Source organism: Sceloporus occidentalis, unplaced genomic scaffold, assembly GCF_023333645.1.
Source record: "Sceloporus occidentalis isolate IW3139 unplaced genomic scaffold, rSceOcc1.0.p SCAF_5, whole genome shotgun sequence".
Taxonomy (NCBI): Eukaryota; Metazoa; Chordata; class Lepidosauria; order Squamata; family Phrynosomatidae; genus Sceloporus; species Sceloporus occidentalis.
The window spans coordinates 13,325,137-13,351,379 of record NW_028316985.1 but is presented as its reverse complement, the minus strand read 5'-3'; the positions used below and the strand labels follow the sequence as shown (position 1 = coordinate 13,351,379).

General features: G+C 41.5%; 1 protein-coding gene across 1 annotated transcript in view; it reads left to right on the top strand.

Annotated features, from left to right (window-relative positions):
- Positions 1-10,965: 10,965 nt before the first annotated feature.
- The window catches only part of SLCO1C1 (solute carrier organic anion transporter family member 1C1), a 40,393-nt gene continuing 25,115 nt past the window's right edge, over positions 10,966-26,243 (top strand). Inside the window, exons 1-4 of the mRNA XM_089527635.1 lie at positions 10,966-11,066; positions 17,422-17,573; positions 24,949-25,090; positions 25,199-25,331. Coding sequence (XP_089383761.1) covers positions 17,445-17,573; positions 24,949-25,090; positions 25,199-25,331 — 404 coding nt within the window. The 5' untranslated portion in view covers positions 10,966-11,066; positions 17,422-17,444. The remainder of the gene's footprint in view (positions 11,067-17,421; positions 17,574-24,948; positions 25,091-25,198; positions 25,332-26,243) is intronic.

The window sequence follows — 26,243 nt, the reverse complement described above, 5'->3', positions numbered from 1 at the left end:
AATATAGGATTCTGGGATTCTATTTGCAAATTTTCATTTATGGCCTAAATGCTATAGTCGATCCTGACTAGAGTGGAGCCACTGAATCCCATGGATTTATCCACATAGTGACTCATGTTGATTCAGCAACTGAATTGAGACTAATCAACAGGATTCCAGCCTCTATGTATACATGTAAATTAGAAAACACCTGCTTCAGAAAGTGGCAAACCATCCTACATTGGATGTTTTCAAACAGAAAGGTCTCAGGGGTGCTTTAGTATTTGACTCCTACATGGGCAGGGAGTTGAACTCATTGGGCCCTTTAGGTCCCATCAAACTCTATGAAGTTTATCGCACCGGGGTTAAAACGTTCCCTGGTGTGTTCTAACTTGCCCGCGCGGGGGCACGCACGGAACGTGACAGGAACGCGATGGGGCCAAAAACCCCATTTTACTGCACATTGGAACGCCGCCTTTGCCACCAGATGTTCCAATCTCATTCCCATTGCTTTCCAGAGGGTGCCATTTCTGGGAACTGTTTCTAAGCGTCCCCAGAAATGGAGCCCTCTGGAACTCAGTGGGAACGCGATTGGAATGTCCAGCGGCAAAGGCGGCGTTCCAGTGTGCGGTAAAATTGGGTTCTTGGCCCCATCACGTTCCTGTCATGTTCCGTGCGCCCCCTGCGTGGGCACATTAGAACGCACCAGGGAACATTTTAACCCCGGTGCGATAAACTATGATTCTCTTATAATTTAAATAGATTATTTCGGGCCTTACAAATGGCCTTATGAAAACCAGAAGTCAAGAATATAAAGCTTAATAAGTGTTTTATGAAGTCATAGAATCACAGAAGTCAGATGGATCTAAAAAGTAGTAGCATTTTTGTTATTATATAGGATGGATGTAAACATCCTATATACAACCTATAAACATCCTATATACAACCGCTGCTAAGCCTCGGAGGAGGCGTGTAGTGGTCGTGGGGGACTCTTTGCTGAGAGGCACCGAAGCAGTGGTTTGTGGGCCTGACAAGATGTCTCGGGAGGTGTGCTGTCTCCCTGGGGCAAAGATCTGTGATGTGACAGAGAGGCTGACAAGACTTGTCAAGCCTACTGACCATTACCCCTTTCTTTTGGTTCATGTGGGAACCAATGATACTGCAAGGCATAGCCTTCAGAATATCATAAGGGATTATGAGGCTTTAGGTAGGACATTGAAAGAGGTGGATGCACAGGTTGTCATCTCCTCTCTTCTCCCAGTCAAAGGGCATGGTCCAGGAAGGGAGACGAAAATAGAGGATGTAAACAACTGGCTCCGCAGATGATGCCGCCAAGAACGATTTGGATTCTTGGATCATGGGCTGCGGTTCCATGAGGAGGGACTTCTGGCAAGGGATGGGTTGCATCTCACACCAGTTGGCAAAAACATTTTTGCCAATATCCTCAAGAATTTGATCAGGAGGGCTTTAAACTGAGTTATGTGGGGGAGGGAGACAGTATTCTGGAAGGCAAAAGGGCAGGAGAAGATAGTCAAACTGACAGAGAGGGAACAACACAAACAGTGCAAAGACCCAACAGTGGGAGGAAAAAGAACTTGCACAGGCAGCAAGTAAAGGGAACACATGGTCTTAGATGCCTCTACACTAATGCACAGAGCATGGGAAAAAAGAAAGATGAACTTCAGCTCCTAGCACAACAAAGCAAATATGATATAATAGGCATCACTGAAACCTGGTGGGATGAGTCTAATAATTGGAATGTAGAAATAGAGGGGTATAACCTTTTTAAGAGAAATAGGCCAAACATGAAAGGAGGAGGAATAGCCTTATATGTCAGGGACATTTACATCAGTGAAGAGATTCAGGACATCAATCCTGGAAGCCAGGTGGAGAGCATCTGGATAAAAATTAAAGGGCAGGGAAACAACAAGGATGTTATGGTGGGAGTCGACTAGTCAGACTGAGGAACTGGTTGATGTCTTTCTAGAACAGATAACCACACACTCAGAAAGGAGAGATGTAGTAATGATGGGCGACTTCAACTATCCTGATATTTGCTGGAAGTCAAACTCAGCCAAATCCTCAAGGTCTAGCAATTTCCTTACTTGCCTTGGAGACAATTTCATTGTCCAAAAGATGGAAGAGGCAACAAGGGGTTCAACTATTCTAGATCTGATCCTAACCAACAAGGATGACTTGGTTAACGGGGTGCAAGTGGTGGGATCCTTAGGTTGGAGTGACCATGTTCTCCTGGAGTTTGTTATACAATGGAAAGGAGAAGCCAGGCATAGTCAGACATGCATTCTAGACTTTAGGAAAGCCGATTTTAGTAAACTGAAAGAAATACTGGGTGTGATCCCAGTCAACAATACTAAAAGAGAAGGGAGCTCAAGATGGATGGGAGTTTCTTAAAAGGGAGATTCTGAAGGCACAATTTCAAACAGTTCCAACGAGGAAGAAAAATGGGAGATGTCTCAAGAAACCAGGATGGATGACTAAAGAACTTTCAACTGAGCTAAAATTAAAAAGGGACATGTATAAGAAATGGAAAAATGGGGAAATCACCAAAGAGGAATTCAAACAAATAGCGAGGCTGTGTAGGAGTAAAGTCAGAAAAGCCAAAGCACAGAATGAACTCAGGCTTGCTAGAGAGGTTAAGAACAACAAAAAGGGCTTTTTTGGATATGTCCGCAGCAAAAGGAAGAAGAAGGAAATGGTAGGGCCACTGCATGGAGAAGATGGCAAAATGCTAACAGAGGACAGAGAAAAGGCAGAATTACTCAACACCTTCTTTGCCTCAGTCTTCTCAGAAAAGGCAAAGGGAACTCAACCTGAGGATAATGGAGCAGAGGACAGAAAAGAGGAATTTCAGCACAGAATAAGCAAAGAGATAGTACAGGAATACCTGTTTAACCTAAACGAATATAAGTCTCCAGGACCTGATGAACTACATCCAAGGGTATTAAAAGAACTGGCAAATGTAATATCGGAGCCATTGGCAATAATCTTTGAAAACTCCTGGAAAACAGGAGAGATCCCAGCAGACTGGAGGAGGGCAAACGTTGTCCCCATCTTCAAAAAGGGGAAAAAAGAGGATCCCAACAATTATCGTCCAGTTAGTCTGACATCAATACCAGGAAAGATTCTGGAGCAGATAATTAAACAAAGAGTCTGTGAACATCTAGAAAGCAATTCCATAATCACAAAAAGTCAACACGGGTTTCAGAGAAAGAAGTCATGCCAGACAAACCTGATCTCTTTTTTTGATAAAATTACCAGCTTGTTAGATGAAGGGAATGCTGTGGATATAGTACACCTGGATTTCAGTAAGGCCTTTGACAAAGTTCCCCATGATATTCTTGCAAACAAGCTTGTAAAATGTGGGCTAGACAAAGTAACTGTTACATGGATTTGTAATTGGTTGACTGGCCGAAGCCAAAGGGTGCTCAACAATGGCTCTTTTTCATCCTGGAGAGAAGTGAACAGTGGGGTCCCACAGGGCTCTGTCCTGGGCCCAGTGCTGTTCAACATCTTTATCAATGACTTGGAGGACAAAATTGGGGGCATACTTATCAAATTTGCAGATGACACCAAATTAGGGAGAGTAGCTAATACCCCAGAGGACAAGATCAAGATTCAAAATGACCTGAACAGACTAGAAAACTGGGCCATAGCTAACAAAATGAAATTCAACACGGAGAAATGTAAGGTACTGCACTTAGGGCGGAAAAACGAGAAGCACAGATATAGGATGGAGGACATCTGGCTGAATGAAACTACATGTGAAAGGGATCTAGGAGTCCAAGTAGACCATAAATTGAACATGAGTCAACAATGCGATGGGGCAGCTAACAAGGCCAATGCGATTTTAGGCTGCATCAATAGAAGTATAGTGTCTAGATCAAGGGAAGTCATAGTGCCACTATATTCTGCTCTGGTCAAGCCCCACCTGGAATATTGTGTCCAGTTCTGGGCACCACAATTTAAAAAGGACATTGAGAAACTGGAGCGTGTCCAAAGGAGAGTAACTAAAATGGTGAAAAGTCTGGAAACCATGCCCTACGAGGAACAACTTAGGGAGCTGGGAATGTTTAGCCTGGAGAAGAGAAGGCTAAGAGGTGATATGATAGCTCTGTTCAAATATTTGAAGGGATGTCATATTGAAGAGGGAGCAAGCTTGTTTTCTGCTGCTCCGGAGACTAGGACCCGGAGCAATGGATGCAAACTACAGGAAATGAGATTCCACCTCAACATTAGGAGGAACTTCCTGACAATAAGGGCTGTTCGACAGTGGAACAAACTCCCTCGAAGTGTAGTGGAGTCTCCTTCCTTAGAGGTCTTCAAGCAGAGGCTGGATGGCCATCTATCGGGTATGCTTTGATTGTGATTTCCTGCATGGCAGGGGGTTGGACTGGATGGCCCTTGTGGTCTCTTCCAACTCTACGATTCTATGATTCTATGATTCTATTGAATGGTTGTAGTTATGTTATGTAGTTATGTGTTAAGGAGTTATGTCTATGTGTAAGGTTTGCGTATATGTTTCATGATAATAAATGTTTCTTTTAAAAAACCAAAATAACCTTGGCAGTGACATGCAGCCCATAGGCCACACTTTACACACCCCTAAATCAGATGATCTGTGGTCCCACCCAGCCCAGTAATTTCCTGCCGTTAATTCAAGCCAAGTTGTTTCCTTCTAGTTTATCCTAGAAACAACTGGATATTAGAAAACACAAAGGCTCCATTTGTTTCAGTGCTTTGCTATCAATAATACCTGGTATCCTGTACTGCAGTTGTAGCTTCATATTGACAGAGTTACAGGGTGTGTCTTCACTGTAGAAATAATGCAGTTTGAGACCACTTTAAGTGCTGTAGCTTCAGCCCATGGAATCCTGGAATTTGTAGTTTTACAAGGTCTTAGCCTTCTCTACCAAAGAGTGTAGGTGCCTTAGAAAATTACAAATCACAGGATTGTGTAGGATGGAGCCATATACAGTATGTCAATCTACATTATTTCTACTGTGTAGATACATCCCCTAATTTGTAACTATTCCATTTCAACTTTGCTATATATTCACAGTCATGGCACTATTGCTGTGCTCATACATGCCCCACAAAACTCACCTTAAACTACAACAAGCAATGAAATGCCCCACTTGACCATGCCATAGAGTTCCATGGTCTCCAGGTAGGTTCCCGAGGTTAATTCTGTAGGTTATTTATAGTTACATTTACATAGCTACAAATACTATCACAGGATCTCCGCTAACATTGACAATAATGTGCAAATCACAAAGAAGCCATTCACAGGAAGCTAACATATGGCTTAGTGAGTTCCCCTCTTCTTTGGAAACTGAGGTGGTCTGTCTCATAAAGCTTCCTTGGCTAGTACAAAGGCAGAATGAATAGAAGCAATTGAAATAAAAGCCCTCCCAGTAGTAATTAAATTTAGCTCACGGTTTCCTGAGATACAGTGTTCCTGTGCTCCCTTTAAGAAAATTACAAGATTTTTTTAAAAGAAAAAACAACAATAGTATTGCAGTCCGTTTCTTTCTTGCAATGCAATCCTATGCATGTCCACTCAGAAAAAAAGCCCCACTTGGTATCTTTGTGGCTTACTCTTAGGCAAGCTACATACTACTTGTAGGATTATAGCCTTATTTTTGTACTTTATATGACTTTCCTTTCTGGCCATTTCTTCAGGTTTTAAGGATAATTACATATCATAGAGCAAGAAATGCTGTATCATGTCCATACCCTCTAACTGTCCCAGTTTGGCAGGTTCAATCCCAGTTAATCTTCTGCTGTCCCAGTATTTCAACTGCTTTTTAAAATGTCCCAGTTCCTCTTCCCTCAACGCACTTGCCCATTTTTCCTCAGGTTATTTCAATTGCTGCCAACTGAGTTCAATGTACAAAACTGTCTTGCACTCAACTCAGTAGGATGGAAAGGAGAGGGCAGAATCTTGCCTTTCCAGCAAGCTCAGGGAAAAGCAAACTTCTGTAGCCTCACCAAGTTTGTCTCTTTCTGCTTCTTTACCACACTCCATTGATGCTTGGCTACACATGATCCAATTTTCATCTGTGAAATGTTGGAAGGTATGAGTGCCTCATAGAAATTATGAGTTCTTTTGAAAAACAACACGTTTTGTTATTATTTGGGTTATTGTTTAGATCTTACCTGGATTTACAGCAAATGATTATCCCTTTCCTTAATGAGTATTCCAATTTTTGAACAAATGTACCAAGATACAACATGCACCTTGTGCTACACTAGGTTTTGATGCAAGGGAACTAACTTTTATCATCCAGTAAAATATTCTGAATGTATCGTCTTGGACATGGAAATGAATGTATTAGAACATAGAGGCTAAGATCCTCAATTGTGGGTATAGAGGTTAATGCTTCATGCCTAGAGCTCTACACCTTCCTGGCAGGTGCCAAGTCCCAGAGAGTGCTGCCATGGCTACTAAATGAATATGAGAGGGAAGTAGAGGTAGGTAGAAGGACAGCAGTAACTGAACAGCAGTTCCCATCCCTTCTGAGATTCTCCAAACAGAGACGGCAGAGAAATGTGATAGTGATTCTGTTTACATATATATTAAAAATGTATTCTCCGGCTCTTTAAATTTGGCAGGGATATTAACCCTCTGTCATTCTATTTTCAAATGCTTTTAAAATGTCCCAGTTTGTTTCTTCTCCTCCCACTTTCTTTCTACATCAATTAATGCAAACTGTGTTCAAAGTGTATTTTTCACAAAATAAAATAGTGGAGATGACAAGAAAGGGTGATGTCTTCCCCTACCCAGTAGGTTCAGGCAAAAGCAACTGTTGCAGCTTTTCCTAACTTGTCTGTTCTTTCTCATTAATAACTTTTGCCGTCTTGACCACATTCTGCAGTTGCTGGTTTTTATCTGTGAAATGTTGTATGGTGTGTTAAAGTAAGCTGAAGCTACCTTCATACAAACTTGCCTGTACTCTGAGGTCACCTGCTGATTATTCTCCAGACTGAGCATCATGACATAGACTCATAAACTTACAAGGTATCCCAGGGGTCATCTAATCCAAACCCAACACCACTGGAGGAATTGACAATTAAGCATCACTGACTGGTGGCCAGTCAGTCTCCCTTTAAAAAGCTTTAAGGATGAAGAGTTCACTACTTTCTGAGTTATTGTGTTATACCACTGAGTTATACCACTGAAGTAATGTGAGAAATTTCTTCCTAATGTTTAGTCTTAAAGTCTTGTAATTTGAATCCATTGGTTTGGGTCCTATCCTTTAGAGCAGCAGAAAACTTGCTCACTCCATTTTCTACCTTCATGTTTTCAAGATGGCTATCCACTCAGTTCTCTCTTCTGCAGACTGAAATATCCCCACCTCCCTCAATTGCTCCTCACAGGGCTTAGTTTCTGGACAAGATGCAGTTTGGTTGGATATTCTTCATGACTCATGAATCCCAGAAGGCTCCCCTTGTTTGATGCTCACTACAGTCCCTAAAAGTGTATGCCACATATAATTTTTAGCCTTTTAAGGTGCCTCAAGACTGGTTGTAACTTATCTTACATGATTGTAGAGTGGGTCCTATTGAAGAATCATTTTCAGATAATGCAGAAAAAGAAAGCCAGCATGGCATAGTGATCCCAAAAAGTGGGTGGACTTAGGGCCCCAACCACTGTGTCAGTGATGTTTATCACACTATACCCTTAAAGTGCCACAATTCCAGTTTGACTCCTCTAGCTGCCTCCTGTTGCATTCTGGGATTTGCAGTTTTAAGGAGGGGTATTTAGAATTCTCAGGCAGAGAAGTTCTCTGCCTGAGAATTCTAAATACCCCTCCTTAAAACTGCCAATCCCACAATGCAACAGGAGGCAGCTAGAGGAGTCAAACTGGAATTGTAGCACTTTAAGGGTATAGTGTGATAAACATCAGTGTCTCCTTAAACGTTGTGGGAATTGCTTAGCTCAAAGGATGCTTGTCAGAGGTTGGGTAACCTCCGAATCATTTTCACCTGGATATACCAGTACAAACTGTGGGAAGACTCCATCATAATGAATATAAAAAGGGTTTTATTTGGATATATGCAAAAGTGCAATCAAACACATGATAGTAGTTCAAACAGACACACTATACAGAGCTAACCAAAACAGAGGTATGGAAATTGCATAGCAGAAGCTTAGGATTGCAGAGGGAGTTTTATTTACCTGTTCTAAAGAGGAATTCACAGAAAGTGGGATGTGGCTCAGACGGCATCCGAGGGTGATACAGAGAGTAGAAGAGGCTCTGTGCACACACAAGGCTAGAGATGGGACTGATATTTACATCTGATTTCTAGCCTCAAGGGGGTACTTGGTGATATCCTGCAGTGTAATAAAGATCTGATGGTCTTCTCCAGGTATTAACAATGGGATTCCAGAATGACTGATGGCTTTAATTTTGGATTAACAAAACAGTGATTGGATCTAGAACAACTCCAAGAAAGTTGGCTGGGAATATGGCAGAAGGAAGGTGGGAAAACTGGTCTTACTTGCCTTGGTGCAAAGAGACCTCCTTTGTCTCACAGTGCAAGTGGATATGCAGGAAACCTGGGGGACCATGTAAACAGCTTCATTTTTTTTTAACCTTTAATTTTATACTATTTTGGCCAGAAGCAGATGGGCCAAAAGTTCTAGCTTTGGGCCGCATTGGGGGCATGGCATTTAGATAATGCATGCCCTGAACACAGCTGGAAGCCACACCAACTCTATGCCATCTGGAAAGAACAGGGCCAAAAAGAAGCTCCTTCTAGTGGCCCGGTTCAGGACTACGGTGGCAGCCTGGATTGGGACTCGGCATATGCGGTCACCATGGCCCCGGCCCCAATGGTGCCACTGTTGTTTTGACATGGTCCTTTTGGGCCATCTGCTTTGATCCTTTAGTCCTCCACATGTCCTCAGGTCAATGTGCCTTTCCCATGGGAAGCTTTCTATTGTTCCACAGGTCATCTCATCCTCTTAAGAACATGCTTGGCACTAGATATGAAAATATGAAAAATATAGGCAAGTTACATGCTCTCAGCCTCAGGGGAAGGCAATGGCAAAGCTCATCTGAACAAGCCCCATGATAGGTTCATCTTAAGGTCGCCATAAGTACAAAACAACTTAAAAGCACACAACAAGAAGGTGCAGAAAAGAAGTAGAAACTGGGGAGAATCCAATAGAATCTACAGGAAAAAGGGACACATCCCAACTCCTAAGCTTTCTTAAGAATGAAAATAGATAGATAGATAGATAGATAGATAGATAGATAGATAGATAGATAGATAGATAGATAATTTGGAATCAAAATTGAGAATTTTCTGAGAGTTTTCTGAAAACTTTTTAAATAACAGAATATGTTTTCACTTTGAGCATTTCTGGTTCAGATATTTCAGAAGTCTGATTCTAAAAAGCCCCGTGAAGAAGTCTAAGAATGCACACAGCTCAAAATACATTCTTAAGTGTGCATCTTTCATGAATCTTGAGATGTATTTCTCATTTCTTAGGTAAAGTAAAGTGCTGTCATTACAGATATTATTACTATTGAGCAAATGGAGAGAGGTTATCATACAGCACCATCACCCATGTTGCAATCCATATTTCCAAAGCATGCGTAACCATGTCATAAAGTTGTTATGTTGACCCACATGTGCACAAGCATTGAGCTGCCATGGAGGCTTCCAATATTTCTGACCCTTGTGGTCTCTTCCAACTCTATGATTCCATAACTGAACAATAATTTAAAAAGTGGTAGACAGTCTTAAAGGTGCTAGAGGATCTCTCCACATAATAATTTTAAAAGAAAACAAAACAGAATATACTTGTAGGTGGAGGTGCAAGTAGAGTTCTTGGAAGCTTTTATCTAGTAATATCAGTCAAAAATGTGTGTGTGTTTGCACATGCCTTCATGTTACCTGTTGACTTATGTTGACTCCATGAATTTCTTAGGATTTTCTTAGGTAAGGAAGACTCAGAGGTGGTTGTCCCAATTCCTTCCTCTAAAATATAGCCTACAGTGCCTGGTATTCCTTGGTAGTCTCCCATCCAAGTAATAACTCTTCTTAGTTTCTACAATCAAATGGAATCTGGTGACTTTAGGGTATTTAGGCCCTTAGTTAAAAATGCACAGGCCGAAATCCTATTTTAGCCCAAAATAAATTGGTTTAAATCCTAAGGAGACCCATTGAATCAAACTGGATATAAATATCTGTTGACTGACCTTTCAACAGTTGAATGAATTGGTCTGATTTAGTTGAGACTAACCAACAGGACTCCATAAAGTTCTATATTTAAGGTGGGGTGATTGTATGATGAAAACAATGCATTGGGAAACAAACATTAAAAAAAGACCAAGTATTTGAACAGCAAAGGTGAAGGAAAAAGCCAGTGTGTGGCATATTTTTTCCTCTTTTTAAAAAACTAGCTGCTTGTAGCCTTGTTCCAAACATTTTCTGAAGCGGCTCAATCAGTAATGGGATAGGGTGCATAGCAGTCTTTGCAGAGGTATTCCTGACTAGGCAAAGGAAAGTCTCTTTATTACCCCCGCCTTCTCCTGCGTTTGGCCAGTTCCTCCCATGAAGTCTTTTATTTCCTGGGAACCAGCAATTAAGAAGATCAGAGCTTTAGAAAGTGTGGGGGGAGAGGGGGGAAGGAAGGGGGGAGAAAGCTTTATCACGTGCATACTGTCAAACTGGCTGCATGCAGCCAAGAAAGGTCTCATGAACCTTTAACCATCTCCACAGTGAAGGAGTCCAGCTTCTTCTTTCGCTCATGACTTTTGTTCGTCCTGGAATTTGTAGTGGGGGAGGGGGGAAATCCAACGTGAAGGTGGAGGGCTGAGCAGGAACAAAAGCAACCAAAACAAAGATATCAATCAGACAAGCAACACAAAGTCCTACATTCTCCACCCCTTCTGTTTGCTGTTTTCCTTTATCTACCTCCAGATATAAGTTCTACCTCAGACTGGGGTTTTCCTCAAGATTCTTCCATCTAGAGGCCAGGAAAGCAGAAGAGTATCTGAGTTCAGCCACAAGAAAGTAACTTTGAAGAACTGAAGTTAGCTACTGCCAAGGTAAGGCTGGTTCTCCCTCCCTCCCTCCCTCCCTCCTCTAAAGTTGATGTCCTCATTTGTAAATCCATCAGAACCAAGTTCTTTCTTCCCCCATAGACAGTGGAGATACCCTCATCCAACAAAAAGTAATCGTAATCTCCAATTTACTAATCTATAGATGATCCACACACATACCCGTTCTCCATTATTTGCTGCAATGTCAACTCTTACAAGAAGTGAAAGACTGTCTAAAGAAAGCTGTTGTCATGTTGGTAGTTAAGAATAAGTCAGATATATTGCTTAGGCTGATTTGTTGGCTGTACTAGAAGTGTTAACATTCTGAGTAATTTCAAAACTCTCACATAATTTGTAAGTTGTCATGAGTATGGCGTTTTCACTGTTCTGCTATTATTCTCATGAAAGTTCTATTTTCCCATGAACTCCTCAAGGCTGGAGACCACTTATTTAAAAGCTTGTTGTTCCTGTGGCCCTATCATTACCACCACCACTGCCACTATCATAATCTTGTTGGCTTTTTAAAAGATGGAACTCTTCAAAACAGTGCACTCTGTGAATGCTCAGAGGAACACTGACCTTATATTCACTTTTTGGAGAAGCTACTTTCTTTTAGATATCAAGGACCTTCTGATCAGAGGTAGTGGAGACATCATAATCTGCCCCGCCCCCCCAAAAAAACCCAATCATAACTAAATCCCAGACTAATTTAGAGGAAAAATGTTTCTGTGATTTATTATTATTATTTATTAGTGTCATTCATATTCAAAAGTGTACAACACTCTCCTCACCGTTGTGAGATAGGTCAAAGAATGACAGTGAGCTTTTATAGCTGTGTGCAACTTGAAACTGCATCTGGTGGCTCTCAGTCCATTGTGGCTGTCTGTTTTCTATGTTAAATCAGACAAATTGCTTGCATTGCCTTATGGATTTTGTAGTTTTTAAGGCCCCATAAACACTCATTCTCTTCTGAATGTACTCCAAATGCCACATGGGTTGGTAGTCTTAAAGATGTATGAAAATCTGCTCTTGTATGTTTATATGTCCATCAAGGTTACAACTGATTTCCTGCATCTGAAGAAATGGACTGGAGTCCAAAAAGAACTTACATTGAAATAAATTAGGTGGTCTGAAAGCTGTCACAAGACTCCTTCCTTTATTTCATGGGAACTAGTGACATTACAGTGGATTTCTAAACACATGAAACAGGCCAAACTTAAAGATGACATATCGTGTCCTTCAAAGCAATCTTGGATGGACCTCAGGTGAACACCTTAAAATTTGTGTCCACAATCAAAAGGAATGTGTTACAGAAGGAATGTCTTTGTGAAGTTCAAATGCCCCTTTGTCCAAATGCCCATGCTACAGAAGGAATGATGAAGGGCTGTATCTCCCTATACTAGCCTGTTTGAGCTCTAAGATCAAGACCCTTCTTTCTGTCCCACTATCTTCTCAGGCTCATTTGGTGGCTACAAGGAAGGAAGTCTTAGAATCATATTATTATTATTAACCCTTATTTATGAAGCGCTGTAAATTTACACAGCACTGTACATACAATCTTTTTAATTAGATGGTTCCCTGCCCTCAGGCTTACAATCTAAAAAGACATGACACAAAAGGAGAAGGGAGTGGTGGAGGGAAAGAGTAAGAGGTCCAGCAGTTCCTCTCTACCTCCGAGGCCTGGACCAAGACAGATGGACTGGAGGGAGTTGAAAGAGATCATCTAGTCCAACCCCCTGCCATGCAAGAACTCACAGCCAAAGCACCCCCCACTGTCAGACATCTCTTACTGTCAGGAAGCTCCTCCTAATGTTGAGCAGCAAAAAAAGAGCTTGTTCCATCTTCAATATGACATCCCTTCAAATAGTTAAATGGGGCTATCATATCACCTCTTAACAGTCTCTTCTCCAGGCTAAACATATTCAGCTCCCTCAATCTTTCCTCATAGGACATAGTTTCCAGATCTTTTCACCATTTTAGTCAACCTCCTCTGGATACGCTCCAGCTTGTCAACATCCTCTTTGAACTGTGGTGCCCAGAACTGGACACAATGTTCCAGGTGAGGCTTGACCAAAGCAGAATACAGTGGCACTACAGGCATCCCTCCCATTTTACATGGAATCCATTCTGGACTCCTGGTGAATCCAGAAAAATGGCAATATTGGAGTTGCCATTGGTTTCAATGGTGGCACAGTCCTGTGCACACCACCATTTTGTCCCTCCCCACTTGCTGTCCATAAACGGGCAAGACCGTGGACTCCAAGTCTGTGAATTGGGATGGACGACTGTATTACTTCCCTTGATCTAGACACTATACTTCTATTGATGCAGCCTAGAATCACATTAGTCTTTTTAGCTGCCACATCACACTGTTGATACAAGTTCTCCCATCCTATATCTATGCATTTCAATTTTTTTGCCCTAAGTGCAGTATCTTACATTTCTCTGTATTGAAATTCATGTTGTTAGCTTTGGCCAAGCTTTCTAATCTATTAAGGTCATTTTGAATGTTTATCCTGTCCTCTGGGGTATTGGCTATTCCTCCTAATTTGGTGTCATCTCCAAATTTGATAAGCATGCCCTCTCTTCTTTCATCTAAGTCATTAATAAAGATGTTGAATAGCACTGGGCCCAGGACAGAACCCTGTGGCACCCCACGGGTCATTTCTTTCCAAGATGAAGAAGAGCCATTGCTGAACACCCTTTGGGTTCGGTTGGTCAACCAATTACAAACCCACAACAGTTGCATTGTCTAACCCACATTTTACCAGCTTGTTTGCAAGAATGTCATAGGGAACTCTGTCAAAAGCCTTACTGAAATAAAGATATGCTATATCTACAGAAGTCCCTTTGTGTACCAAGCTTGTAATTTTACTTAAAAAAGAGATCAGATTAATCTGACATGTCTTGTTTTTCTGAAACCCATGTTGACTTTTTGTGATTATGGCATTCTCTTTTAAATGTTCACAGATTCTCTGTTTAATTATCTGCTCCAGAATCTTTCCTGGTATTTATGTCAGACTAACGAGACTATAATTGTTGGGATCCTCTTTTTTTCCCTTTTTGAAGATGGGGACAACACTTGCCCTCCTCCAATCCGCTGGGACTTCTCCTGTCCTCCAGGAATTCTCAAAGATTATTGCCAATGGCTCTGAGATTATGCTCTGAGAGTAGGCATGACTTCTCCTTTCCACTGTATAATAAACTCCAGGAGAACACAATCACTCCCACCAAAGGTTGCCACCATTTGCACCCATTTACTCTGTCATCCGTGTTGATTAGGATCAGATCTAAATAGCTGATCCTCTTGTTGCATCTTCCACCTTTTGGACAATGAAATTGTCTTCCAGGCAGATGAGGACTTTCTTTTTAGGTGCTCCCAGATTTTAATATTCCCTTCCTAAGGAAGTCTTCATTGCCCTTTTCCTTCTGGCAAGTGTAAAATTTTGTTATTCTATCAGGATTTTATGAATTGGTTGTGATGTGTGCTATGCTGGTTTGTTGATTTTTTAAAAATATTTTCTTTTAATTAATTTTAAATGATTAAAACTCTATACCAGGGGTAGGCAACCTGCGGCCCACGGGCCGGATGCGGCCCGGCGAGGCCTTGGGACCAGCCCCAGCCTGGTCCTGCCGCCGATTGCCACCGGGGCCTTTGGCCTCTCACGCACGGGGACAAGGGGGGCAATTGTCTATAGACGCCTCAGAAACATGCATTTATATTAACATTTTTTAAAAAATCAGCAAGTTTTTTTGTGTGTCCTCCACTTTTTAAAAAAAAGTGTCCACCATTTGAAAATGTTGTCCTACATTTGTCCCGGTTTATTTATTTATTTAAATTTTTTAAAAATTATTTAATTATTTATGTTTTTGCTTCGGCCCCCCAGTTGTCTGAGGGACAGCAACCTGGCCCCCGGCTCAAAACGGTTGCCTAGCCCTGCTCTATACAGTGGTCTCTTGGCATCCACTGGGGTTTGGTTCCAAGGCCTCCTGTGGATACCAAAATCCATGGATGCTAAAGTCCCATGAAATACAGTGGTGTATTGAAATGGTGTCCCTTATATAAAGTAGCAAAATCTTTTTGGAATTTATATATTTTTGGAATATTTTCAAGCCGTGGATAGTTGAATCCCTGGAGAAAGAATCCATGATATGGAGGGCTGACTGTAGACTGTTAATAGTTTTAAATAATACCCAGAGGAGCAGGGGTTGTATGGTTTTTAATATAGATGTCCTTTTATTAATTAGTAAGCTGTCTTCACAGTCCAAGTGGGGAAAAGGTGGATATAACAATAATAATAACAACCACCTAAACTCTCTTGTTACTCCTGACTGGAACAGACCAATTAACTCAATAGGATTTACCTATGTGTTGACTAATCATTCAAGAATTAATGGAATGGGTCTACTCTAACAAGTTGCCTGATCATGAGGAACTGGATATCCAATTGCATTTCTGGGTTTTGGTACAATATTGTTCTCAAGTAAAAAAAAGGCTATGAAACTGGCAGCTTTTAATCATTCAAAAGCATCATACAGGCCTTCTTTAAGGCACACAACAAGAGTGCACCTACACTGTAGAAATAGTGCATTTTGACCCCACTTTAAGTACTGTAGCTCCATCCTATGGAATCCTGGGATTTTTTAGTTTCACAAGGTCTTTAGCCTTCTCTGCCAAAGAGTGCTGATGCTTCACAAAACTACAAATCCCAGGACTCTGAGGGAATCCTGCAATATTTCTACAGTGTAGATGCATTCTAAAATATATGTCCCAAAAAGAATCTTGAACTGAGATTTATGTAATCTGATCAGTCTTAAGATGTCATTATTTATGATGTTTAAGCAGGAATCAAAACCAATTTTCTTGTGCTCCCACAGTTTGCAACAGCAGAAGCTAGGGAGGAATGAGTCTGTCAGATTTGAATATTCTGTTCTTCCTTTTTTCCAAGTTTGAATATGCTGAGCTGTGAGGGTGTATTCTCCCACCCCCCAGTTAAGTTCACATGAGCTTGATGTATTTTTAGAAAATGCATGACCATGTGTACATTTGTGTACACATCTTCTGATCTTGAATTTTTGCACACTCTTTCACAGAATATACATATGTAATTTTTCCCAAGTAAGTTTCCTGTTACTTTCTCTTCTCTCCTCATTTTTCTCAGACTGTTTGTTTGTGTATTCCTTTATTGCATACTCTGACTCACAGAAGCTATGTAGAGTGAATACCTGATACTCTGTATTCTAATTAGAGATGGTGTGGAGGGAACCTGGGGGATGGTGAAGGATGATCCTGCAAAGCAGTCATTGCATCACTGAACATTGGTCCCTGCCCACCCACAAAGAAAGTGGCACTGTGTCTTTGCATGTTTTGCTTGTCTGACTTGGGTTCCTTGCCAGAGGCCTCTGCTAGAGGCACACAATTCTGTCCCAATTTCTATATCAGAAGTATAAATCATGTGAATTAATCCAAAGGTGAGCATAGTGATTTGAATGTTGGACTGCAACTGTGGACACCAGGGTTAAATTTCCAGCTCAGCCATGGAACCCACTGGGTGACCCTGGGCAAGTCACATGTTCTCAGCCTCAGGGAAGGCAATGACAAACTTCCTTTGAACAAATCTTGCCAAGAAAACCCCTAGATAGGTTCACTTTGGTGTTGCCGTAAGTTGGATATGACTCGAAGGTACACAACACACTAACACACACACAGCAAAAGCTGCTCTCCGAGGAGGTTGCCCATTCACTCTCTTAGTGAGTAATTTGCTTTTTTTCTAGTTTGTGACACATGCAGAAACATGAGAATGGACTGTGTCCTCTAATTGCACATCATTCTTATTCCCATAGGTACTCAATAATGACTTTTTGAACAAAGTGAAGTAGTCATCACAAAATGAGTCCTCAAATCCACTTTACCACAAAGGTCACCTGTTTCATCTGCCTGGAGATTTTGAACAATGGTGTTTTTTTAAAAATGCTTTCAGTGCACATTAGCCACATAACAAGGTACATAAGCAATCCCATAATAAAAGAAAAATACTACAGCAAAATTAAAGCTCCTTAAAAATGAACAGCATTGATTAATCAAAGCACAACAATCAAATATGGATTAAAATTAAAGTATTTTCAGTGCTCTGTCAGGGAAACTGTGAGAAGGTCATAAATATTTCTAGAAAGGGAATTCTGCCAATGTAGGCCCACAGTAATAAGGCTGTATCCTTCATTCCCACCAACGCAACATTTCTTACTGACAGGGCAAAAAACACTGCCTAGAAGATGATCTGACATTTGGAAAGGCTCATACAGGTGCAGGCAGTCTTTTGGAATAATCTGATTGTATACTGTCTATTTGGATGTCTTGCAGATTGATTGAAAGGGAACATTAAGATGGAGAATTCACCCAAAGACAATGCACAGTTCTTCTTGAAAAACACAACACTGTCGATTGACCGGGTTTCTTCAAGATCAGAATCTTCAGCTTCGAAGGAGAAACAAACATTCTGTGGAGGAATGAAGGTACAGGAATGCCAGGGTTTATGAAAGCTGCCCTTTTGAAGATGCTGACAATTTATCCTTGGTTCAATTATTGTCCACACACACACACACACACACACACACACACACACACACACACATATATATTAGCAGGGCTTTTTCTTTTGACTTCCCAGTTCTATATGTGTCATATGCCCCAACATTTCACAGAGGAAAACTGAGACACATGAGGCCAGCCAACATGACAGATGGTCAACTCTGGGCAAGGTAGTAAAGTTATTAATCTGGAGGTTATTAATGAGGAAGACCACACAAGCTAGGAGAGGTTGCCACAGTTTGTTTTTACCTGAACCTACTGGGAAGGGGATGATTCTGCTCCTTGTCCCCCCCCCGCCCGCTGAGTTAGTTTAGTATGAACTATTTTTGCTTGTTGAATTCAGTTTGCAGCAGCTGAAGGAAACTGAGGAAAAAGGAGGGGAAGTGGGCGGTAGAGTGAGAAATTGGAACATTTTCAAAGCATCTTAAAAGTGCAATGACAGAGGATTATTTGGGTCTGTCCTTGCCAAATCAAGACAGTCAGAGGGTATGGTATGTGTTTATTTAGAGTTGAGTCCTAATGAGACTAACATTCAGTTTTGTCCATCACTATTACTTTTCAGGCCTAAATCTAACTGTTAATCTCAGTTGGAACAGATAATGGACTGGAATGGGTGTTGTTTTACTAAGGTCAAGTTGATTGTATGGTTCTCCTCTATGTGGGACTAATACAGTTCACCCTTTGTTTACGCGGGGGATCCGTTCTGGACTCTCCCGCGTAAAAGAAATACCATCTATGCCCGAGCCCCATTTAAATGAATGGGGCTCATGTATGCGGTAGTGCAGTGGATGCGCCATTGGCGTTTGAAGCTCAACATGTCCAAGATGGAGCTTCTTGTCTTTCCTCCTAAGCCCACCCTTCAACACTCCTTTTCTGTCTCTGTGGACAACCTTTCCATTCAACCAGTCCAGCAAGCCCGCAGTCTTGGTTTTATCTTTGACTCTTCTCTGTTGTGTATCCCTCAGATCCAGACCACAGCCAAGGCTTGTAGATTCTTTTTGTACAATATTGCTAAAATCCGACCATATCTCTCCGCCTCTGCTTCCAAGATCCTGGTCCATGCCCTAGTGATCTCACGACTGGAGTACTGCAACGTCCTCCTGGCTGGGCTTCCTCTTTCTCACCTCCGTCCTCTAATCTCTGTCCAGCATTCAGCTGCATGCATTATCACTTCCATCCACTGCTCTGACCACATCTCTCCTGTGTTGGCATCCCTTCACTGGCTCCCTCTCCCTTTCCGCATTCAGTATAAGCTCCTGCTGTCGACATTCAAAGCCCTCCATGGACTGGCCCCTCCTTACTTATCAGACCTTCTTTCTCCTCACCTTCCCACCAGGGCCCTCCGTTCTGGTAGTCAAGTGTTCCTGTCTCAGCCCAGGATTTCCTCGGCCCCATCTCGGATTCTCCCCTTTTCACTTGCTGCCCCTCACTCCTGGAACCTTCTTCCCCCACAAGCAAGAGCCATCACTTCTTTAACCAGCTTCAAAACGGAGTTGAAAACCATCTTGTTCAGAGAAGCCTTCCCAGGCATTGCATAATTGTCGCTTACTATCTGATGTTCTTTTGTTGCCTGTTTATCGATCCATTTCCTGTATTGCTATGTACTGTATATGCATTATCCTACTTGAGAGTATGTATTTTCCCTGGAAGATTAACCATCCATTATGAAACCAAGCCCTCCCTCCAGTCCATCTGCCTTGGTCCAGGCCTCGGAGGTAGAGAGGAACTGCTGGACCTCTTACTCTTTCCCTCCACCACTTCCCTTCTCCTTCTGTGTCATGTCTTTTTAGATTGTAAGCCCGAGGGCAGGGAACCGTCTAACTAAAAAGATTGCATGTACAGCGCTGTGTAAATTTACAGCGCTTCATAAATAAAGGTTAATAATAATAATAATAATAATAATAATAATAATGCACACGCCATGGGTGCGCACTCCATTCATCTCTATGAGACACACTGCCCCTTCTCCCCATGCGGCTTTCAGTGTATGCTGAAAGCCGCGTAAAGTGCACCCGCATATGACGCAGGCACACTGTAGTTCAGTTGGTTGGCTGGTTGGTTGATTGAATTTATACCCCACCTTTCTCCCTGGATGGGATCCAAGGTGGCTTTGGGACTGGATTCAACTCCCAGAAACCGTCAACAAGCATAGCCACTGGCAATTCTGGCCAAAAGATTCTGCAAAATGCCTCTTAAAATTTCACATAAATTTTGCAGCAACCCTCACAAAACAAGACCCCATTATTTTACATTTTATGCCAGGGTCTTAATCCAGTTGTCCATTTCTAGACCTGCTGAATCAATGGGTTATAAAAATATTGGTTTACCAAGGTCCCTTTGATTCAGTGAGTCTAGCTGATAGAAACTATATATTGGATTTAGGCCTTAATGTTCTATTAATATTAGCATTCACATGTGAATGCTGATATTCCTGACAAATTTCATGACTATCCATAAATATGTGCATATTTTCTTGTGTTCCAGACACACGTATCACTTACCAGCATTCATTGGTCAATGGTTCATAAAATTTGTCTAGGATTTTCAGAGTATGCTGTCAAAAGTCATATTTCTGTCTTTCACTGCAGGATCACTGTATGTGATCGCCATCTCTCTGCTCAATGAGAAATTCCAACCGTGGTGCTATTGGGTTTCACTTCTCTTCAGTGAGAAAACCCTGGGGAATTAGGTTTTAACATTTTCAGTACTTACAAAAATGCAGCCAGAGTATAAGTGGAGGCAAAACGACAATTCTACAAGGTAGAAAATCTCTTGGGGAGCAAATTGCTAAGGTTATATTATCTGTTTCTGATCACCTTTTTGTATCAAATAGAAATGAATATATAGGATTCATATGAAATGCATGTTTAATAATTTAAGGGAAAAGCAATTTAATATTATCCCGACAGGGGAGGGCAATCTTGTAGATTGTGTGCATGTGTGTGAATATTACTATTTTCAGATGGGGCTTATCTTTAATGCCAACGGGAGAGCTTCTTTGCCAGTACTTGTCAGTGCATGATGGTAAAGAAATGGCAACCTTCCTATGTGGGTTATTTTAAAAAAGAATTTGGAAAGCAAGTGTTGCCCTGGTTTAAGGTAATCTCCCCTTTCTATGTGCCTGGCAGTATTTTGTCATATTCACCTAAAAAAATTGTGATATGGGCCCCATTCCTATGGACCAAATATGGTCACAAAATTTGGATATTGGGATGTATTTCAAATCACCCCACTACAAAGGCTAATAAATTTTGTAAAACTGCACAGTTTTGTACTCCATTCTGATTTAAGAAAAGTGGGGGGAGCTGTTAAGCATCCTAGTATGAATCCTATTGGTTATTCCCCACATCAAAAAGCCAATGCAGTTCTAGGTTGCATCAACAGGAGCAAAGTCCAGATTGATACAATTCTGGTATGCATCAACAAGCCCAAAGTCCAGCTCAAGGGAAATATTAGTGCCACTCTATTGTGCTTTAGTCAGACATCACCTGGAATACTATGTCTTGTTCTGGGCACTATAGTTCAAGAATGATATTGACAGGAATGTGTTCAGAGGAGGGCTACTAGGGTGGGAAAAGGTCTGGAAACAAACCCCTATGAAGAATGGCTTATGGAGCTGGCTGTGCTTGGCTTAGAGAACATAAGATTGAGCGATGGTATTATAGTCATATTTAAATATCAGAAGGGACATTGTGTAGAAGATGGAGCAAGCTTGTTTTCTGTCTGGAAACCATGCCCTATAAGGAGAGACTTGGGGAGCTGGGTATGTTTAGCCTGGAGAAGAGGCGGTTAAGAGGTGATATGATAGACCTGTAAAAGTATTTGAAGGAGTGTCATGTTGAGGATGGAGCAAGCTTGTTTTCTGCTGCTCCAGAGAATAGGATCTGTAACAATGGATGCAAGCTACAGGAAAATAGATCCTACCTAAACATTAGGAGGAGCTTTCTGACAGTAAAAGCTGTTTGACAGTGGAACACACTCCCTTGGAGTACAGTGGGGTCTCCTCCTTTGGAGGTTTTTAAACAGAGGGTTGATGGGGATGCTTTGATTTTGAGTTCCTGCATGACAGAGTTTGGACTGGATGGCCCTTGTGGTCTCTTCCAACTCTGTAATTCTATGATTCTATGCCAATTGAGAGACTGGAACACAAACCAATGGATTCAAATTGCAAGAGAAGAGATTCTCCCTAAACTTTAGGAAGTACCTCTTTGCTGTAAGACATGTGTGAGGATGGAATAGATTGCCTCAAAGGGTGTTAGACCATCTTTGGATGTCTTTAAGCAGAGGTTGGATGGCCATCTTTTGGTTTTATTGTGAATACCTGCATGGCAGGGAATTTGATTAGATGGCTCATGCTGTCCTTCTACCTTTATGATTCTATGATTAGAGTAGACTCATAGAATTAATTGTTAAATGGTGAATCAACACAAAAATAAATCCCATTGATTTAATGGGTCTGCTATAGTTGGGACTAACAATAGGATTCAAGACCTTCGTAGGCCCCAGCATGTGGCCAATTCTTGGTTTGATGGGCACCAAGTTATGCAGACCCATCAACACCAAAGTAATTTCTTTGAATTTGCGTGATTGCTGGGGCAAATGAATCCTGCCCCATATGCATATATATCCCGCTTGTACTGTAAAGTCAATTTATATTCCCAGAAGCCATTGCTCCCTGAAATCCAAGAGTTCTGTACATGTTGACACAAGGGGAACCGAATCATCTCCAAGTCCCTGGGTAGACTGGCACTTAACTACATCCCTTGTTTGGAGAATTAAAAACAAGTTGTGTTCATTAAACTTGCATTATGAGACAAATAAGATCATTCCCCCCTCTGCCGGCTTCAATGGTAATCCGATTCCCGCATTGAATGAACCTTCAGTTGCCACTGAGCCATTAAGGAAGCAGCTTATTGCCTCCAAAAATAGACAGACAATCATATTAGTGTGCCAACAATTTCCCTAGGTTTGGCATTTTCTCTGAGTTGGATATAGGGTTGCTAACCAACCCAAAGGGCGGAGGTGAGCTAGGTGTTGGTTTTGCTGTTTTACCACCTCAGCATTTTTTTGTGGGCTATACATCTTTGGTCTAGATGTGGAGACCAGGTGCCTCCGTGGTCATAAGTCATTTTTTTTTATTTTTTATTTTTTTGGGCTCCTTGTGATCTAATTTGTTCCTGCTGAAATTGACAGTGCTTTTGACAGCATCGGCGAAACAGGACCAAAATTGTGGTATGAAAAGAAAGGCCTTTTTCTTCTTCCTCTCCTTCAGGAAAGCAAGAAGGCATTCTGCCCCACAGAGCAGCTTGACTTTTTGGTGCAAGAAACACAGTTTGGAATTTCAGAGGCAGCTATTAATCCCCCATTGTCAGCAATTTCAGGATGTCCAACCATTTTTTAGGTGAAAACACCTCTTAGTTCTGGTTGCCATGATAACCCCACCAGCAATTGATGGCCTAACCTTTGAAACTCCCAGAAACCAGTGTAATTTGCTACTGGGCCTAATCTCTGCTTCACCTTTATCTCAGGAAGTTTCTTCCCTCAGGTCCAAATCAAACATTAGAATTTAATTTTGATCGGTAGCAACCCTGATGTTGGGGGAAATCGTCACTGTAACCTGCAACCACTTTCCCATTCTCTCTCCCCTTCTACATTAGACCATGTATTTGAGTATGGACACATTTTTTATAAGTAAATCTATCATTATAGGTTTTATAGGTTTTGCAAAGAAGACTAAAGACTCGAACAGACAGGCCAAAATAAAGCTGTTTAGGACTGGAGCATGGCTTTGGTGCAGCTTCTGGCCTCTTAGGACGCATGAATCATTTAAACAGCATACTTCCAAAGTGACCCGAAACAGCTTTATTTTTGGCCTGTCTGTTTGGGCCCTAAGCTTGTTTCCTTCAGTACTAGAACCTGTAGGCAGGTGGACGTGGAGTTGGTTGCTGTTCAGCTTCCTGTTGTTCCAATTTGATTATTCATCTAGGAAGATCCTTGGCTGTCTCTCACATTTTGCAACAAGCACAGCACACAAAATTGAGGTGCTTGTATACAGCCCACTATGCATATTCACTGTGATTTAAAAGCATGTATAAGAACAACATACTTCTGACTTCCACTTAAGCATTCACTGTAATTTGCAGAGCAAGAGGGTTGCCCTCAACAATCTTATAGTGCAATCCTAGGTATGTGTCCTCAGACATAGAACCTTTGTGTTCATTGGAATTAATGACGCAGTACAGACCACCGAAAAATGGTGGCCTGCCGGTCCCTGTTTTTTCTCCAGAGGGAAGCTGCAGTTGCCAAACCGCGTGGCTTCCCTCGGGCGGAAAAAGAACCCACGAAAAGTGGGTTCTTTTAAAGCTGCAGGGGTGGTGTAACAAGTGCACCACTGCCACACTTGTTATGTAACCGCCGCGTGGCAAAGTACAGATGCCACGCGGCACTTACATAACAATGGCGGTGCCCTTGTATACAGGACACTGCCATTGTTACGCCACCATTATCTTCTAGGGTTAGGAACTGTGCAGTTGCTGCACAGTCCCTAACCCTAGAATCGGTCCTGGTACGCCGCTTATTGGCAGTATGTACCAGGCCAATGTCAGTGGGTCAATGAACCTCTTTTTCATTCTTCAAAGACATTATCCAAGATGAGGAACCTTCTCCTCAAATATATTCAGCACTCTGGGTAGCTCTTTTCAGGTTTAGTTTAAAACCCAGAGTGGATTCCCTGTCCCACTGTCATCAGAGAAGCCAGCACCCACTGGAATATACTCCCAGGTAGCTGAACACAATTAAACTAGCACTTTGCAATAGACTTGTGGTGTGCCTACTTGTGATATGCAATCCTAAGGATCATTACTCAAAAGTAAATATCATTTTATTCGATGGAAACTGTGTTTTAAAGGTGATGTTTAGACTTACAATGCAGTCCTATGCATGTATACTTACAATTAGGCTTACCTCCAGGTGCATATATACTAGATCATATCTGTACAATGCAATCCTATGCATGTCTGTTTAATTAATACTTCAGTGGGATTTATTTCCATATATGTGCATACCTAAGATTGCAGGTTTAGACCTGAATTCTATTCGTTAGTGCTCACAAGAGTTCTCCCACTGAATAAGCTGTTGAATGGTGAGTCAACATATAGATTAATCCATTGAATGTGAATGTGTAGACTGATCTCATTCAATGGGTCTACTCTAGTTGGGACTAACAGTAGGATTCAGGCCTTAAAAGACCACTTTGTACTATGATGGCAGCAGATTCTTAACCACCCTTTCCTTTTGCAGATTTTTCTTTGCGCATTATCGTTTGTTTACTTTGCAAAAGCTCTCTCAGGAAGTTACCTGAAAAGTACCATCACGCAAATAGAAAAAAGATTTGATATCCCTTCTTCTCTGGTTGGCCTCATAGATGGAAGCTTTGAAATTGGTATGTGACCTACACAAATATATAATGGAGATATACACTTTGCAAGTAACAGTTGGGGTTTCTCATGGTTGTTCTTCTCAGCATGAGTTCTGTTTGTGTTTTTTACAGGGAACCTCTTAATAATAATTCTGGTAAGCTACTTTGGAGCCAAACTTCACAGGCCAAAGATCATTGGAGCTGGTTGCCTCATCATGTCAATTGGAACATTTCTGATAGCCATGCCACAGTTCTTCATGGGGCTGTAAGTTCAGAAGCACTTGTACTTAAAATTTCAGAAAGAAATGAACAAAATTCCAGTGTTCTATAATATACTTGTATGCAGATCTTTCAAATGTGCTCATCATAAAGGAAGAGGAATATGTATTAGAGTGGGGAACAAGATTCACACTCAACCAACCATAGATCAAGTTCTGTTGTCTGGAATCTGCATGAAACATAAAGCTCACGTTAACAGCTGTGGAGATGGAACACTCCGAGATGATAGACCCATCATGGTTGACATATTTAATAATACTTACTTACATACATAGTTGACATACCTATACTGACTGAGTATACTTAAGAGCCGTGCTAGTCTGGAATATCAGTGTACAAAGGGATCTTGTAGCACCTTTGAGACTAACTGTATAAAAGAGGTTGTGGCATAAAGTTTTGTAAACTTGGTCTACTTCCTCAGATGCATGGAGTGAACTGTTTCTTTCAAAGGACCTTTATAATCGGACAATATAAGTAGCCATAGACATGCAAAACCTGTGGGTATGTCGAAGGCTTTCATGGCCAGCATCCATAGTTTTTTGTGGGATTTTCAGGCTATGTGGCCATGTTCTAGAAGAGTTTCTTTCTGACATTTCGCCAGCATCTGTGGCTGGCATCTCTGAAGATGCCAGACACAGATGCTGGTGAAACGTCAGGAAGAAACTCTTCTAGAACATGGCCACATAGCCTGAAAATCCCACAAAAAACCTGCGGGTATGGTGATGAGATGACAAATTCAGTTTTAACTATGGTTGTTGTGGGACAAAGGCAGGAGGAAAGATGTTGCCTAAAGCCAAGGGGGGTGAATGATCGTAGGAATGATGAAGTGAGTTTTGGAATGTTGTATGTGCTGGGAACCAGAAAGGAGGTATGATAAGTTTATAATAAGCGTGTCCTT